Source organism: Heterodontus francisci, chromosome 47 (genome assembly GCF_036365525.1).
Source record: "Heterodontus francisci isolate sHetFra1 chromosome 47, sHetFra1.hap1, whole genome shotgun sequence".
Lineage (NCBI taxonomy): Eukaryota > Metazoa > Chordata > Chondrichthyes > Heterodontiformes > Heterodontidae > Heterodontus > Heterodontus francisci.
This window is the reverse complement of record NC_090417.1, coordinates 18552981-18572054: the sequence shown is the minus strand read 5'-3', so window position 1 is coordinate 18572054 and position 19074 is coordinate 18552981. Positions and strand designations below refer to the sequence as shown.

The following is a 19074-nucleotide window of genomic DNA, read 5'->3' as shown; positions in this document are numbered from 1 at the left end:
TGACTGTCTCACTAATTGTCATGATCTCTGTTTATAGATCGAAAACTCTGGAGACCCCTGGGCAACAACATCCAATGAACAAACCTTAACCTACTGGCAGTGCGTCTATCTTCTCATGGTCACCATGTCAACTGTTGGGTATGGTGACTTAATCGCCAGGACGACAATTGGCCAGGTCTTCATGGTATTCTTCATCATCCTGGGCTTGGTAAATAAAAACCTCTATTTTATTCTGTCTGTCAAAGTTTGCATGTAAACTTCTTAACTTTTGCCTCTAACGTGTGAACACAGTTTCCTCTTTGCCCGAGGGAGCAACTATCACTCAAATTGGCAGCAAATTCTCAGTCAGCTTCCTGCACCACCCCCCCCCTCCCTTCTGCCGCTGCACCCTCCCCTATTTCCTCACCCTCATCCTCCCGGCTTCCCACCCCTCCAAGTCCCCCTTCCCTTCACTGCCCCCTCTCCCTTGCCTGCAGGCAGTTACCATAGTTAGCATGTGAACTGCCACCTTTGCAAACCTAGGCAAAGATCGATGACCAGTCCAAGTCAATCTCGCCCACTTTCAGACTTCACTGTGTAAGGTAGTTAGAAGGGGCCAACTTTGGAAAGATGGAAACCTAAGGAATATCCAGGAGCCAGTTAAACGAAGGTGCTTTACTATTGGGGAAGCCCCGACTGCATGCCATGCTCATCGAGTACTACAGCAGCCATTTTGCACATAGCTGATGCTACTGTACTATGAAGGCATTGGAACTAATGGGATCCTTTAGCTTTGTGAGATGCTAGTGGGTAAGGTCAATTCATACACCTTTCTGTTGAATTAGGTATCGGGGAGATCAGACCTAACATTAGGCCTGTTCCGTGGGCATATTTTGGGCACTAAGCAGCCAACGAAGATGCCAATATGGTGGGCACATATTACTGGCCAGAAGTGCACCGTATTGAATAAGTTGGCTGTGCTCAGCAAGAACATTTAAAGGCCAGATAAATTTATCCAAATGCTGGTCTAGCGCTTCTTACAGGAACTGTTGTGGATTTTTGGAGGCCACTGTGCTGATCTCACTCAGCATGATGTGGCATTAAAGCCAAATGGTTAACTCAAGGTGGAGCCAATTGGAGCAAGAGTGGTCCTCCCGAGCCCTCATTAAAAGAACGCGGGACACTCCCCCCACCACCTCTCCTGCTCAATAATCCCCTGCTAACCCCTTACCCCCAGCTACCGATACCCCACTTGCCCAGCCACTGTTCACCTCACCAAACCACACAGTGCTCTCCCCAGCCCCTGCCCATGATCTCCTACTTCCCCCAACCTGTACACCAATCGCAGTCCGACCTGCCCAATGATCGCATCCTTCCAGGGGAAAAACTTCTTTACCCAGACAGTCATGAGAATGCGGAACTCGCTATCACATGGAGTGGTTGAGGTGAACAGCATGGATGCATTTAAGGGGAAACTAGATAAGCACATAAGGGATTCTGTTGAACAATGTTTCCAGGAGATCCATACCTAACATTCGGCCCGTTCAGTGGGCATAATTTGGGCACTAAGCAGCCTACCAAGGTGCCAATATGGTGGGCACATATTACTGGCCAGTGAGTCATGATGAAGGGTCACTGACCTGAAACGTTAACTTTGCTTGTCTCTCCACAGATGTTGCCAGACCTACTGAGTATTTCTCGCATTTCTTGTTTTTATTTCAGATTTCCAGCATCTGTAGTATTTTGCTTTTATTTAAGCACATAAGGGAACAAGGAATAGAAAGATATGCTGATAGTGTGTGGTGAAGACAGGTGGGAGGAGGTTCATGTGAAGCATAAACAGTAGCATGGACCTGTTGTGTCAAATGGTGTCTTTCTGTAATACAGGTTTTATACAGTTGTGTCAGAAAATTGTGGGTTCAAGTCTCACTCTAGAGACTGGAGCACAAAAATCTAGATTGACATTTTATAGTACTGAGAGAGAGTGCTGCTCTGTCAGAGATGCCGTCTTTCAAATAAGACATTAAGTTAAGGCTCCATTTGCCCTCTCAGGTAGGTGTAAAACAAACCATGGTACTATTTTGAAGGAGAGCAGTTATCCCTGGTGTCCTGGCCAACACTTATCGCTCAATCTGCATGACTGAGACAGATTATCTGGTCATTATCGTATCGCTGATTGTGGGAGCTTGTGTGCAAATTGGCTGCCGTGTTACCAACATGACAACAGTGACTCCACTTCAGAAGTATTTAATCGTCTGTAAAGCGTTTTGGGATGTCCTGTGGCCAAGAAAGGCACTATAGAAATGCAAGTCTTTTTTTCTTTAATTCTGTGTAAAATTGTGGTGATAACCTTCTGGCTTTTACACAGCAAAGTCATGGAAATGGTTGTCAGTTTTGAAATGAAAGTATGTTAACATTCAAACCCTTGCCCACTCTGACAGGCCTTGTTTGCGAGTCATGTCCCTGAGATTATAGAAATTATCGGGAGCCATCGGAAATACACTGGTAAATACAGAAGAATCATAGGTAAAAAGTGAGTATCCTCCATCTGCCTCTCCAGTCACTTCCCAGGTAATGTAGGTATTCTGATTGATTTTGTTTGATTAATATTTCCCTGATGACTCAGCAAACTTTCTCTGAGTCATCGAGATCAGGATGGGCCTTAGTGAGGGCCTGTCTCAGTGTCTCGCGGTTCGTGCCTTACCCAGCATTGCTGGCGGAATGAGGCAACTGGTTGTGGGGTAATTTCCAGGACTCCTGGCTTAACTCTTTCCTGAACATCCACTGGGGCACCATTTGATGGGAAACACAACGGAGGTCAAGGAAGTGGGAGAGGAGGGGTATAGTAAAGCAGGCATAAGAGACCGCCTAGATTGCACTAACACCCCCAGCCTGCCACTCCCCCAAAACATGGGCTGATGGCATGAATACCATATGAAAACTGGGACTATTCTCCACCAACATTCTTTCCTGCATCAGGAACCCTTGTGTCCTATCTTTTCGGGACAATGACAATTTGTGGCCATTCCTATGTTCAGCTCTTTCAACCTATAGAGAACTGATTCAGAGCGGCCCCAAGCCGCTTCATGTCGGGTCTCCAAGGACAAGTGAAGGAAAGAGTTTGCCACCCACAATGCCAGATTCCCAAGGAACAGCAACCCCCACAACTTAATTACAGAGATTCATTTCTGTTGTGAAGCTTTTGACCTTTGTGTGTGATCTGTTGCAGATACGTAATAGTCTGTGGTCACATTACTCTGAACAGTATCCATGATTTCCTGAAGGATTTTACTCGTAAAGAAAGAGAGGAAAGTTCAACAGACATTGTAGTTATGGAGGAGTAAGTGCTGATAACTAGCATCTCTCCTAGTTTCCTTTCAAGATCTGAAATATATTTTCAATCAATTAGCAATTTAAAAAAAAATGTGGGCATCACTGGCAAGGCTGGCATTTTTTCCCATTGCTAGTTGCTGTGAGTTTGATACAGAGTGACTTGCTGGGCCACTTCAGAGGGAAGTTAAGAGTTAACCATGTTGGTGTGGGACTGGAGTCACACAAAGACCAAGACTGGGTAAGGTTTGCTTCATGAGAGGACATTAGTGCATGAACAAGCCAGTGATATAAAAATGCAGCAACTTGCATTTGAAATGCAGTCAAAGTTTTTTTATTCCTTCTATTCCGATGAAACAGCTGTAAACCAAAATCCCTTTTTTTTCCCTGATCAACCGGTTTTTGGATGTACGTGTGTGTGCATGAGGGCTAGGAACAAAATAAGGAGCTTTAATATCTCAATTCGTATACACATATATTTACTTCATTATGGTTGACTTGTTTTTCTCATAAACAGTTCATGTTGTTGTTTATTAAGGAAACCTGGTTGGTGTGCTTTATTCTGGGGACAAATAGAGTATCTAATTGGCTGTTCCAGTAAGTGAGAAAACTTATTGATATGCTGTGACTTGTGGAGAAGTGGGACTGAATTCACAGTGCACACCGCCCGCCTCAGTCGTAATGCCATATGTAAGCAGGCACTGCAAGTGAAACTGTGGTCAACCTTTTGTAAAGGGTGAGCTGGTTCCAGTAACTGAGAGTGAAGGAAAACACAGGCTCTGATGATTTGCAGAAATGGAGAGTAGAGGGGCAAATTAAATACAATTAGGGGCAAGTTGAGTGAGCAAGACAATAGGCTGCTTCTGTCTCCCCCTGTATTCACAGACTGAACAAAGAAACTCGGAATCATGTCAATAACAGTCAGTCTAATCCTGGTTTTACAGGAGATGTCTTCTCAATTAACATCGTTTTCAATGCTTGCTTCCAGCATTAACCCTGGCCTTGAGCTCCAGGCCCTGTTCAAACGCCACACAACTCAGATGGAGTTTTTCCAAGGATCGGTACTCAATCCAACTGATTTGGACAGGGTTCAGGTAAGTTCATCACAATCAAGATAATGCTGGTGTCAAAGTTATCAGATGAAGGCCCAAGTGCATGCAATTGCCACTCCTTGATTTTATTTGGGTTAATTCCTCTGTGAAAACGGTAGGCCAAAGCATGGGAGATGGCAACCCCCTGACCTGTTCTCCTGACTGCAACAGAGCCTTGCTTGGAGAGTGAGCATTTAGCATGCTTCAGGTTGTAAGTGGCACAGATGAAGAAATCATTGGCTATGTTGTCTGGCCTATTGGCTATTGGCACAGACCATTGTCCAGGCCTTGTGTTGGCCATCGTCTTCTTGAGGTCCAAACCCTTTGACTTGAGAGGTAGCATTTTGAATGTAACTGGCCAGTCGTCTGACCTTTCCCAGCAACAAGGAACATTGAAATTTGCAAGCAACGGATGTGCCAACCTTTTTATAATCACAGATCGCACCATCAGCAGCTAAGTGGGCATCAGTTTCAAAGCTCCAGGACTCAAATCATGAGGGCTGTTGGAAAATCTGCAATCCTCTGCATAATGCAGATTCTGGGGAATGTACTTTAGGATTGATCTAGGCCGAGACTCCTTGAAGAAGATCTCTCCTCAAACAAGGTTAGCCATGCATATTCTAATTTCCAATGCCAAGGCCACTTTTTAACTAGGTTCACAGATTTTTCAACTCATGTTGACCGCAGAACCTGCAGACTGCAGCCATTGGTTCCTGTGGCACGTGGACACATGAACCGTTCCTGGAAAAGAAAGACTCCAATCTCAGGCTCCCTGCTGCACAAAGGGATGACTTCAACATCCAGCTCCTCCCAAATTCCATCTCTATCTAAATCTTTTGCAGTCCCAGAGCTGCATGATGGCTTCAAACGATGAGCCAGGAGACAAGGTGCCTGTCAAGGGCATTCACAATGAGATCTCTCTGACCTTTGACCCAGTCGGAGCCAATGTGACCGTTCTGGATGCCCTTGGCTCACTGACCCATTTGACTTGTGCTGCCTTCGCACTCAGGCTGACTTTAGTCTTGTTAGCGAGTCCATTAAATCCATCCACACATAGACTATTGATGGACAGCAAAACTGCAGCTGGTTCACCAAGCCTATCCTACACCCCATGATAGATCAAATACTTCCACCAGAGGTATTTACTGAGTGTGAACAGAAACAGTATGTTCAGATCAGGGCTCCTGAGAAAATTTGTTGCAACAGAATAATAATTCGTATTTTAGTTTATGTTTAAAAAGTGAGTTATGTCCACTTGTTCGCTAAGCTTTTCTGGAATCTGATAGGCCTGTGCGATGAATCCGGCCAAGATAATCATTTATTTTGGGTTTCAAATAACTTGTTAAAGGGTTGGTTCATAAAGGCACAGTTCCATGAAGCAAATGGGAGGAAATAATATCCAAAAAATGACATGAATTAAAGAGTTCCTTAAATCTATATTTGCCATTAACTATGAATAAAGCCCTTCTTATTCTCACTGTAGCTGGACGAGGCAGATGCTTGTTTGATTTTGGCAGACAAAAACTGCCTCAATCCTGAAGCGGAAGATTCTACAAATATCATGAGGTAGGAACCTGGTGTAGAAAGATGAATCAAGTTGCATTTCGAAAGAACCCTGACATATCCAAGCACATCACCTGAAAGCATTGGCTGCAGTGCAGGTCAGCTCACAAGTCCATAGAACCATAGAAAAGGTTTGGCACAGAAAGAGACCATTCAGCCCAATGTGTCTGCACCTGCCAAAAAAATTAGCCGACCAATCTAATCCCACCTGCCAGCACCTGGTCCGTCGCCTTGCAGGTTACAGCAATTCAGGTGCAGGTCCAGGTACCTTTTAAATGAGTTGAGGGTTTCTGCCTCCACCACCATTCCTGGCAGTGAATTCCAGGCACCCACCACCCTCTGGCTGAAAAGGTTTTTCCTCAGGTCCCCTCTAATCCGTCTACCAATCACCCTAAATCTGTGCCCCCTGTTAACTGACCTCTCCGTGAGGGGGAAACAGGTCCCTCCTGTCTACTCTATCTAGGCCCCACATAATTTTTGACATTCTGTACCTATAAATTGCCCCTAGGGAGTTGGTAGGTGGTAGGGGAATATCGGGAAGGTGGGGATGTGGTAGGAATATGGGATTAGTGTAGGATTAGTATAAATGGGAGGTTCATGGTCGGCACAGACTCGGTGGCCTGAAGGGCCTGTTTCAGAGCTATATATGTAAATAAATAAAGAATTTCCACCCCATGCAATGGGATCATTAGCTGGTTAAAGTTAGTTAAGGGAGAAATGTTGGCCAAGACGCCAGGGAAAACTCTCCTGGTCTTCTTTGAAATGGTGCTAAGGAATCTTTTACATATACCTGAGCAGCCAGACAGAGCCTCGGTTTAATGTCTCATCCAAAAGACAGCACATCTGACAGAGCAGCACTCCCTCAGTACTGCTGCCTTGCTGACCTTTGACATGACCAACCTCTTTGACTAAGCTTTTGGTCATTTGTCCTTCTTTGGCTCGATGTTGATTTTTTCATGCACATCTTTTTAAATTAAAGGCACAATTTAAATGTGTCCTGAGTGATTGTTTTGTTCAATGTTTCTGTTCATCAAAGTGGGGGATATCAATGCTGGGAATGGAAATCCTTTCCAATGAAATGGCTTTCCTGGCTCATGTATCGTAATGATGCAGAGTGAATTTCACACAGAAATGCATATCTCACTCTTCCTTTCATGTGATACTGTGATCGCCCTTCCCTTTGAACTCACTTGTCAATGACTGGATGTGGTTCTCACTCACTCATAATCCAGGCTGATGCTTCCAGTGCTGCACTGTTGGAGGTGCTATTTTTCAAATGAGGTGTACAACTAAAGCTCCATCTGCCCTCTCAGGTCAACGTAAAAGATCCCACAGCCCTATTGCAAGAGGAGTAGGGGAGTTCTCCCTGGTGTCCTGACCAATAGGTATCCCTCAAGCAATCTCAATAAAACAGATTATCTGGTTATTATCACATTGCTGTTTGTGGGACCTTGCTATGCACAAACTAGCTGCAGCAATACCTGCATTACAACAGTGATTCCACTTCACAAAGTACTTGATTGGATGTGAAATGTCATGGGATGTCTTGAGGTGGTGAAAGGAATTACAGAAAGGCAAGTTCTTTTCAAAGTTTTTGACTCTGTTGCAACCTCCCCTTCAAAACAACACCTTCTTCAGGGCCAGAATCACATTTCTGGCTCCCAGAGCAACCATGTTGCGATAGATTGGACACTCAGGGACAAATTAGGTTTGGATTCATCCGGCCAATTGTCATGAGATTGACCGGGTGTGGTAGGTGTGAATCCAGCAATGCTTCACTGGAAACCGGTCTTCTGCAACTGCAGCAGAGTGCACTGAAGTCACAGAAGTGAAGAAGCTGCGAGCTAAAGAACTGCAACATCCAAACTCTGGACTGGGCTAATTGTGAAATTTAACTTCAAGCTAAAATATTTTTCAAAAATAATATGAGTGGATCAAAGCTGATCCGTGTCCTATCGAAGCCCATCTCTCCAGTCCCCGAACTCTCCCATCAAAGCCCATCCCTCTAATAAATTAAACACGAAAACAAAAGCAAAATACTGCAGATGCTGGAAATTGGAAATAAAAACAAAAAATGCTGGAAATGCTCAGCAGGTCAGGCAGCATCTGTGGAGAGAGAAGCAGAGTTAACGTTTCAGATTAGTGACCCTTCATCTGAACTGGCAGAGGCTAGAAATGTAAAAGATTTTATGCAAGTAAAGCGGGGGTGGGGCAAGAGATAACAAAAGAGGTGTTGACAGGACAAGGTCACAGAGAATAACCGCAGAAGGTCATGGAGCAAGGGCAAGCGGTGTGGTGCCTCCAGCATTCTCCCTCTACCTGGACCCCTCCCTCTGGCCTCTTACCTACTCTTGATCTTTTCATTAAAAACTGTCGGCAAGACATTGGCCATCCAAATTTCTCTGCCCCCCTCACTCACTCTCACCTGTTCCCCTCTGAACTTTCCGCACTCCATTCTCTCAGGTCTAACCCCGACATTGTCATCAAAACTGCAGACAAGGGTGGTGTTGTTGCTGTCTGACGTACCGACCTCTACCTTGTAGAGGCTCAGTGCCAATTCTGAGACACTTCTTCCTACTTCCTCCTGGACCATGACCCCACCACCGAACATCAAGTGACTGTCCACAGGACTGTCACTGACCTCATCTCCTCTGGAGATCTTCCCTCCACAGCTTCCAACCTCATCGTCCCGCAACCCCTGACAGCCCGCTTCCACCTCCTTCCCAAAATCCACCAACAGGACTGTCTCGGCAGACCCATTGTTTCAGCCTGTTCCTGCCCAACTGAACTTATTTCTTCCTATCTTGACTCTATCTTTTCTCCCCTGGTCCAGTCTCTTCCCACCTGCATCCATGACTCTTCTCACGCCCTACGTCATTTTGACAATTTCCAGTTTCCTGGCCCCAACTGCTTCCTCTTCACTATGGACGTCCAATCTCTCTACACCTCCATCCCCCACCAGGACAGTTTGATGGCTTTCCACTTCTTCCTTGAGCTGAGACCCAACCAGTCCCCATTCACCACCACCCTCCTCCGCCTGGCTGAACTTGTTCTCACATTGAACAACTTCTCCTTCAACTACACTCACTTCCTTCAAGTATAAGGTATTGCTATGGGTACCCACATGGGTCCTAGTTATGCCTGTCTTTTTGTGGGATATGTCGAACATTCCTTGTTCCAGTCCTACTCAGACCCAACTCTTTTTCCGGTACATTGATGACTGTGGGGGTGCCGTTTCCTGCTCCCCATCTGGGACTGGAAAACTTTATTAACTTTGGTTCCAATTTCCACCCTTCTCTCACCTTTACATGGTCCATCTCCGACACTTCCCTTCCCTTCCTCGACTTCTCTGTCTTCATCTCTGGGAATAGACTGTCTACTAATATTCATTATAAGCCCACTGACTCCCACAGCTACCTCAACTACACTTCTTCACAGCCTGCCTCCTGTAAGGACTCCATTTCATTCTCCCAGTTTCTCCATCTCCGACGCATCTGCTTCTGTGACAGCGCTTCTGATAAGTCTTCCTTTTTCCTCAACCGAGGATTCCCCTCCACCGCACTGTGGTTGACAGGGCCCTCAACCGTGTCCGGCCCAGTTACCGCACCTCTACCCTCACCTCTTCCTCCCTCCCAGAACTGTGACAGGTTCCTTGTCCTCACTTTCCACCTCACCAGCCTCTACATTCAAAGGATGATCCTCCGCCATTTCCGCCACGTGCAGCGTGATACCACTACCAAACATATCTTCCCCTCCCTTCCCCTGTCAGCATTCCGAAGGGATGGTTCACTCTGTGACACCCTGGTCCACTCCTCCATTACCCCCACTACCTCATCCCCTTCCCACGCACCTTCCCCTGCAATTGCAGGAGGTGTAATACCTGCCCATTTACCTCCTTTGCATCCTCATTGGCTACAGGTGAGGTCCCAGAGGACTGGAGAATAGCCAATGTTGTTCCTTTATTTAAGAAGGGTAGCAAGGATAATCCAGGAAATTATAGGCCGGTGAGCCTTACGTCAGTGGTAGGGAAATTATTAGAGAGGATTCTTTGGGACAGGATTTTCTCCCATTTGGAAACAAACGGACTCATTAGTAAGAGGCAGCATGGTTTTGTGAAGGGGAGGTCGTGTCTCACTAATTTGATTGAGTTTTTTGAGGAAGTGACAAAGATGATTGATGAAGGAAGGGCAGTGGATGTTATCTATATGGACTTCAGTAAAGCCTTTGACAAGGTCCCTCATGGCAGACTGATAAAAAAGGTGAAGTCACATGGGATCAGAGGGGAGCTGGCAAGATGGATACAGAACTGGCTCAGTCATAGAAGACAGAGGATAGCAGTGGAAGGGTGCTTTTCTGAATGGAGGGATGTGACTAGTGGTGTTCCGCAGGGATCAGTGCTGGGATCTTTGCTGTTTGTAGTATATATAAATGATTTGGAGGAAAATGTAGCTGGTCTGATTAGTAAGTTTGCGGACGACACAAAGGTTGGTGGAGTTGTGGACAGTGATGAGGATTGTCAGAGGATACAGCAGGATATAAATCGGTTGGAGACTTGGGCGGAGAAATGGCAGATGGAGTTTAATTCGGACAAATGTGAGGTAATGCATTTTGGAAGGTCTAATGCAGGTGGGAAGTATACAGTAAATGGCAGAACCCTTAGGAGTGTTGACAGGCAGAGAGATCTGGGCGTACAGGTCCACAGGTCACTGAAAGTGGCAACGCAGGTGGATAAGGTAGTCAAGAAGGCATACGGCATGCTTGCCTTCATCGGACGGGGCATAGAGTATAAAAATAGGCAAGTCATGCTGCAGCTGTACAGAATTTAGTTAGGCCACACTTAGAATATTGCATGCAATTCTGGTCGCCACATTACCAGAAGGACGTGGAGGCTTTGGAGAGGGTACAGAAGAGGTTTACCAGGATGTTGCTTGGTCTGGAGGGCATTAGCTATGAGGAAAGGTTTGATAAACTCGGATTGTTTTCACTGGAACGACGGAGGTGGAGGGGCGACATGATAGAGGTTTACAAAGTTATAAGTGGCATGGACAGAGTGGACAGTCAGAAGCTTTTTCCCAGGGTGGAAGAGTCAGTTACTAGGGGACATAGGTTTAAGGTGAGAGGGGTAAAGTTTAGAGGGTGGTGAGTGCCTGGAACTTGTTGCTGGGGGAGGTGGTGGAAGCAGGTACCATAGAGACATTTAAGAGGCATCTTGACAAATACATGAATAGGATGGGAATAGAGGGATACGGACCCCAGAAGTGCAGAAGGTTATAGTTCAGGCAGGCATCAAGATCGGCGCAGGCTTGGAGGGCCGAATGGCCTGTTCCTGTGCTGTACTGTTCTTTGTTCTTTGTTCCTCTCCCCTCACTATCCAAGTCCCCAAACACTCCTTGCAGGTGAAGCAGAGATTTACTTGTACTTCTTTCAATTTAGTATACTGTGTTCGCTGCTCACAATGAGGTGTCCTCTACATTGGGGAGACCAAACGCAGACTGGGTGACCACTTTGCGGAACACCTCCGCTCAGTCCGAAAGCATGACTCCGAGCTTCCGGTTGCCGTCATTTCAACACCCCCCGCTGCTCTCATGCCCATATCTCTGTCCTGGGATTGCTGCAGTGTTCCAGTGAACATCAACATGAGCGCGAGGAACAGCATCTCATTTACCGATTAGGCATGCTACAGCCTGCTGGACTGAACATTGAGTTCAATAATTTCAGAACGTGACAGGCCCCCCTTTTTATATTTTAGTTATCTTTTTATTTTTTATATGGTTATTTTATTTTAGTTTCTTTAGTTTGTTTTTCTGCTATACCTACCCAATGTTTTTTCATGTTTGTGCTTGGGGCCAGGCTGTTCAGTATTCTGTCCATTAACACCCTCTCTGTACTAATGCTTTGTCCTTTACCACACTAATAACATACCGTTTGCCTTTGTTCCATAACCTTCTGGTCAGTTATTCTTTGTGACCTTGTCCTATCAACACCTCTTTGTTATCTCTTGCCCCACCCCCGCTTTACTTGCTTAAAACCTGTGAAATTTCTAGCCTCTGCCAGTTCAGGTGAAGGGTCACTGACCTGAAACGTTAATTCTGTTTCTCACGCCATAGATGCTGCCAGACCTGCTGAGTATTTCCAGCATTTCTTGTTTTTATTTCCCATCCCTCTCGTCCCCAAACTCTCCCATTAAAGCCCATCCCTCTAGTCGCTAACTCTCCCAGGAAAGCCCATCCCTCTAGTCTCCTAACTCTCCCATCAAAGACCATCGCTTTAGTCTCCTAACTTTCCCAACAAATCCATCCCTCTAGTCTCTGAACTCTCCCATCAAAGCCCATCCCTCGAGTCTCCTAACTTTCCCAACAAATCCATCTCTCTAGTCTCCGAACTCTCCCGCCAAAGTCCATCTTTATAGTCCTGTAACTCTCCCATCGAAGCCCATCTCTTTCGTACCCTGCATGGCTATTTCCCACAGTAAAGTAGCCCCAATTCTCCAACCCGCACTGACTCCGTGAAACAACTCTCGCAAATCTTCATATTTAAATATTTACACTTTCCTTCCATTTCTGGTTGTAGGGCAATCGCTGTCAAACAGTACTGTCCCGAAATGAGAGTGATCGCGCAGGTACTACAATACCATAGCAAGGTAAGTCAGGTCATTGTTGGAGGGCTGAGGACTCTGCTCTGTTGCTCACTTCTGGCCCATTGTTCCACATCCCACATAAACAGAATCATTTCTGAACAAAAGGGAAAAGTCATTCACCCTATACCAATCTGGCCCATTTTGATAGATCACTCCCAACTCCGATTTCAGCAGTGGTTCACTGGGGAGGACTCGAGCCTCTATGATTCAGAATCTGGTGGTTTCAAGACCCACTTCTAGAGACTTGAGCCCATAATCGAGGCCAACACTCCCAGTGCCAGTACCGAAGGAGTGCCACATTGTTGGAGGTGGCGTCTTTTGGATAAGGTGATAAAACGCAGGCCCGGTCTGCCCTCTCAGGTGCACATAAAAATCCCGTACCATTATTTCAAAGAAGAAGTATGGACGTTCCACCAGATATCCTGGCTAGTATTTATCCCTCAATACACATCACCAAAATGGGTTATTTTGGTCCTTTATCACATTGCTGTTTGTGGCATCTTGCTGTGCAAAAGTGACTGCTTCATTTTGCTACAGTGCAATCGTGACTCGACTTCAAAGTATTTCAATGGCTTTGGCATGTCCATATAACTGCAAATTTTGTTTGTTTATTTTATAACCCTCAACCCCATTTATCCACCTCCTCCCCATATCCTTCAACCGCATCTACCCACATTCTCCCCACCTACCCACCTTCTCACCATATCCCTCAACCTCACTTACCCACCATCTCAGCGTATCCCTCAACCTCACTTACACACCTTCTCAGCGTATCCTTCAACCCATCTACCCACCTTCTCACCATATCCCTCATCCCATCTACCCACCTTCTCACCATATCCCTCATCCCATCTACCCACCTTCTCACCGGATCCCTCAACTTCACTTACCCACCTTCTCACCATATCCCTCAACCCACCTTCTCACCATATCCCTCATCCCATCTACCCACCTTCTCACCGGATCCCTCAACTTCACTTACCCACCTTCCCACCATATCCCTCAACCCACCTTCTCACCATATCCCTCATCCCATCTACCCACCTTCTCACCATATCCCTCAACCCATCAACCCAACTTCCCACCATATCCCTCAACCCATCTACCCACCTTCTCACCATATCCCTCATCCCATTTACCCACCTTCTCACTATATCCCTCATCCCATCTACCCACCTTCTCACCATATCCCTCAACCCATCTACCCATCTTCTCACCATATCCCTCATCCCATCTACCCACCTTCTCACCATATCCCTCATCCCATCTACCCACCTTCTCACCATATCCCTCATCCCATCTACCCACCTTCTCACCATATCCCTCATCCCATCTACCCACCTTCTCACCATATCCCTCATCCCATTTACCCACCTTCTCACCATATCCCTCATCCCATCTACCCACCTTCTCACCATATCCCTCAACCCATCTACCCACCTTCCCACCATATCCCTCAACCCATCTACCCACCTTCTCACCATATCCCTCATCCCATCTACCCACCTTCTCACCATATCCCTCAACCCATCTACCCACCTTCTCACCATATCCCTCAACCCATCTACCCACCTTCTCACCATATCCCTCAACCCATCTACCCACCTTCTCACCATATCCCTCAACCCATCTACCCAACTTCCCACCATATCCCTCAACCCATCTTCTCACCATATCCCTCATCCCATCTACCCACCTTCTCACCATATCCCTCAACCCATCTACCCAACTTCCCACCATATCCCTCAACCCATCTTCTCACCATATCCCTCATCCCATCTACCCACCTTCTCACCATATCCCTCAACCCATCTACCCACCTTCTCACCATATCCCTCAACCCATCTACCCACCTTCTCACCATATCCCTCAACCCATCTACCCACCTTCTCACCATATCCCTCAACCCATCTACCCACCTTCTCACCATATCCCTCAACCCATCTACCCAACTTCCCACCATATCCCTCAACCCATCTTCTCACCATATCCCTCATCCCATCTATCCACCTTCCCACCATATCCCTCAACCCATCTACCCACCTTCTCACCATATCCCTCAACCCATCTACCCACCTTCTCACCATATCCCTCATCCCATCTACCCACCTTCTCACCATATCCCTCAACCCATCTACCCACCTTCTCACCATATCCCTCAACCCATCTACCATCTTCTCACCATATCCCTCAACCCATCTACCCAACTTCCCACCATATCCCTCAACCCATCTACCCACCTTCTCACCATATCCCTCAACCCATCTACCCACCTTCTCACCATATCCCTCAACCCATCTACCCACCTTCTCACCATATCCCTCAACCCATCTACCCACCTTCTCACCATATCCCTCAACCCATCTACCCACCTTCTCACCATATCCCTCAACCCATCTACCCACCTTCTCACCATTTCCCTCAACCCATCTACCCATCTTCTCACCATATCCCTCAACCCATCTACCCAACTTCCCACCATATCCCTCAACCCATCTACCCACCTTCTCACCATATCCCTCAACCCATCTTCTCACCATATCCCTCATCCCATCTATCCACCTTCCCACCATATCCCTCAACCCATCTTCTCACCATATCCCTCATCCCATCTACCCACCTTCTCACCGGATCCCTCAACTTCACTTACCCACCTTCCCACCATATCCCTCAACCCACCTTCTCACCATATCCCTCAACCCATCTACCCACCTTCTCACCATATCCCTCATCCCATCTACCCACCTTCCCACCATATCCCTCATCCCATCTACCCACCTTCTCACCGGATCCCTCAACTTCACTTACCCACCTTCCCACCATATCCCTCAACCCACCTTCTCACCATATCCCTCAACCCATCTACCCACCTTCTCACCATATCCCTCATCCCATCTACCCACCTTCTCACCATATCCCTCATCCCATTTACCCACCTTCCCACCATATCCCTCAACCCATCTTCTCACCATATCCCTCAACCCATCTACCCAACTTCCCACCATATCCCTCAACCCACCTTCTCACCATATCCCTCAACCCATCTACCCACCTTCTCACCATATCCCTCATCCCATCTACCCACCTTCTCACCATATCCCTCATCCCATTTACCCACCTTCCCACCATATCCCTCAACCCATCTTCTCACCATATCCCTCAACCCATCTACCCACCTTCCCACCATATCCCTCAACCCATCTACCCATCTTCTCACCATATCCCTCATCCCATCTACCCACCTTCTCACCATATCCCTCATCCCATCTACCCACCTTCCCACCATATCCCTCATCCCATCTATCCACCTTCCCACCATATCCCTCAACCCATCTTCTCACCATATCCCTCATCCCATCTACCCACCTTCTCACCATATCCCTCATCCCATCTACCCACCTTCTCACCGGATCCCTCAACTTCACTTACCCACCTTCCCACCATATCCCTCAACCCACCTTCTCACCATATCCCTCAACCCATCTACCCACCTTCCCACCATATCCCTCATCCCATTTACCCACCTTCTCACCATATCCCTCAACCCATCTACCCAACTTCCCACCATATCCCTCAACCCATCTTCTCACCATATCCCTCATCCCATCTACCCACCTTCCCACCATATCCCTCATCCCATCTACCCACCTTCCCACCATATCCCTCAACCCATCTTCTCACCATATCCCTCATCCCATCTTCTCACCATATCCCTCATCCCATCTATCCACCTTCCCACCATATCCCTCAACCCATCTTCTCACCATATCCCTCATCCCATCTACCCACCTTCTCACCATATCCCTCATCCCATCTACCCACCTTCTCACCATATCCCTCATCCCATCTACCCACCTTCTCACCATATCCCTCATCCCATCTACCCACCTTCTCACCATATCCCTCATCCCATTTACCCACCTTCTCACCATATCCCTCAACCCATCTACCCAACTTCCCACCATATCCCTCAACCCACCTTCTCACCATATCCCTCATCCCATCTACCCACCTTCTCACCGGATCCCTCAACTTCACTTACCCACCTTCCCACCATATCCCTCAACCCACCTTCTCACCATATCCCTCATCCCATCTACCCACCTTCTCACCATATCCCTCATCCCATCTACCCACCTTCTCACCGGATCCCTCAACTTCACTTACCCACCTTCCCACCATATCCCTCAACCCACCTTCTCACCATATCCCTCATCCCATCTACCCACCTTCTCACCATATCCCTCATCCCATCTACCCACCTTCTCACCGGATCCCTCAACTTCACTTACCCACCTTCCCACCATATCCCTCAACCCACCTTCTCACCATATCCCTCAACCCATCTACCCACCTTCTCACCATATCCCTCATCCCATCTACCCACCTTCCCACCATATCCCTCATCCCATTTACCCACCTTCTCACCATATCCCTCAACCCATCTACCCAACTTCCCACCATATCCCTCATCCCATCTTCTCACCATATCCCTCATCCCAACTACCCACCTTCCCACCATATCCCTCATCCCATCTACCCACCTTCCCACCATATCCCTCATCCCATCTATCCACCTTCCCACCATATCCCTCAACCCATCTTCTCACCATATCCCTCATCCCATCTACCACCTTCTCACCATATCCCTCATCCCATCTACCCACCTTCCCACCATATCCCTCATCCCATCTACCACCTTCTCACCATATCCCTCATCCCATCTACCCACCTTCCCACCATATCCCTCATCCCATCTACCCACCTTCCCACCATATCCCTCATCCCATCTTCTCACCATATCCCTCATCCCATCTACCCACCTTCCCACCATATCCCTCATCCCATCTACCCACCTTCTCACCATATCCCTCATCCCATCTACCCACCTTCTCACCGGATCCCTCAACTTCACTTACCCACCTTCCCACCATATCCCTCAACCCACCTTCTCACCATATCCCTCAACCCATCTACCCACCTTCTCACCATATCCCTCATCCCATCTACCCACCTTCCCACCATATCCCTCATCCCATTTACCCACCTTCTCACCATATCCCTCAACCCATCTACCCAACTTCCCACCATATCCCTCAACCCATCTTCTCACCATATCCCTCATCCCATCTACCCACCTTCCCACCATATCCCTCATCCCATCTACCCACCTTCCCACCATATCCCTCAACCCACCTTCCCACCATATCCCTCATCCCATCTTCTCACCATATCCCTCATCCCATCTACCCACCTTCCCACCATATCCCTCAACCCATCTTCTCACCATATCCCTCATCCCATCTACCCACCTTCTCACCATATCCCTCATCCCATCTACCCACCTTCCCACCATATCCCTCATCCCATCTACCCACCTTCCCACCATATCCCTCATCCCATTTACCCACCTTCCCACCATATCCCTCAACCCATCTACCCACCTTCTCACCATATCCCTCATCCCATTTACCCACCTTCTCACCATATCCCTCAACCCATCTACCCAACTTCCCACCATATCCCTCAACCCATCTTCTCACCATTTCCCTCATCCCATCTACCCACCTTCCCACCATATCCCTCATCCCATCTACCCACCTTCTCACCATATCCCTCATCCCATCTACCCACCTTCTCACCATATCCCTCATCCCATCTACCCACCTTCCCACCATATCCCTCAACCCACCTTCCCACCATATCCCTCATCCCATCTACCCACCTTCTCACCATATCCCTCAACCCATCTACCCAACTTCCCACCATATCCCTCAACCCACCTTCTCACCATATCCCTCAACCCATCTACCCACCTTCCCACCATATCCCTCATCCCATCTACCCACCTTCCCACCATATCCCTCATCCCATTTACCCACCTTCTCACCATATCCCTCATCCCATCTACCCACCTTCCCACCATATCCCTCATCCCATCTATCCACCTTCCCACCATATCCCTCAACCCATCTACCATCTTCTCACCATATCCCTCATCCCATCTACCACCTTCTCACCATATCCCTCAACCCATCTACCCACCTTCTCACCATATCCCTCATCCCATCTACCCACCTTCCCACCATATCCCTCATCCCATCTACCCACCTTCCCACCATATCCCTCATCCCATCTACCCACCTTCTCACCATATCCCTCATCCCATCTACCCACCTTCTCACCATATCCCTCATCCCATCTACCCACCTTCTCACCATATCCCTCATCCCATCTACCCACCTTCTCACCATATCCCTCATCCCATCTACCATCTTCTCACCATATCCCTCATCCCATCTACCCACCTTCTCATCATATCCCTCAACCCATCTACCCACCTTCTCACCATATCCCTCATCCCATCTACCCACCTTCTCACCATATCCCTCATCCCATCTACCATCTTCTCACCATATCCCTCATCCCATCTACCCACCTTCTCATCATATCCCTCAACCCATCTACCCACCT

General features: G+C 47.5%; 1 protein-coding gene across 10 annotated transcripts in view; it reads left to right on the top strand.

Annotated features, from left to right (window-relative positions):
* Positions 1-19074, top strand: part of LOC137357147 (calcium-activated potassium channel subunit alpha-1-like) — a 129403-nt gene that overhangs the window by 42073 nt on the left and 68256 nt on the right. For 9 of the 10 annotated variants that reach the window (XM_068023237.1, XM_068023240.1, XM_068023233.1 and 6 more), the window contains 6 exons: positions 38-208; positions 2421-2512; positions 3209-3319; positions 4298-4403; positions 5884-5966; positions 12534-12603. In XM_068023237.1, coding sequence (XP_067879338.1) covers positions 38-208; positions 2421-2512; positions 3209-3319; positions 4298-4403; positions 5884-5966; positions 12534-12603 — 633 coding nt within the window. The remainder of the gene's footprint in view (positions 1-37; positions 209-2420; positions 2513-3208; positions 3320-4297; positions 4404-5883; positions 5967-12533; positions 12604-19074) is intronic. The other variant, XM_068023239.1, reaches the window with a different exon arrangement.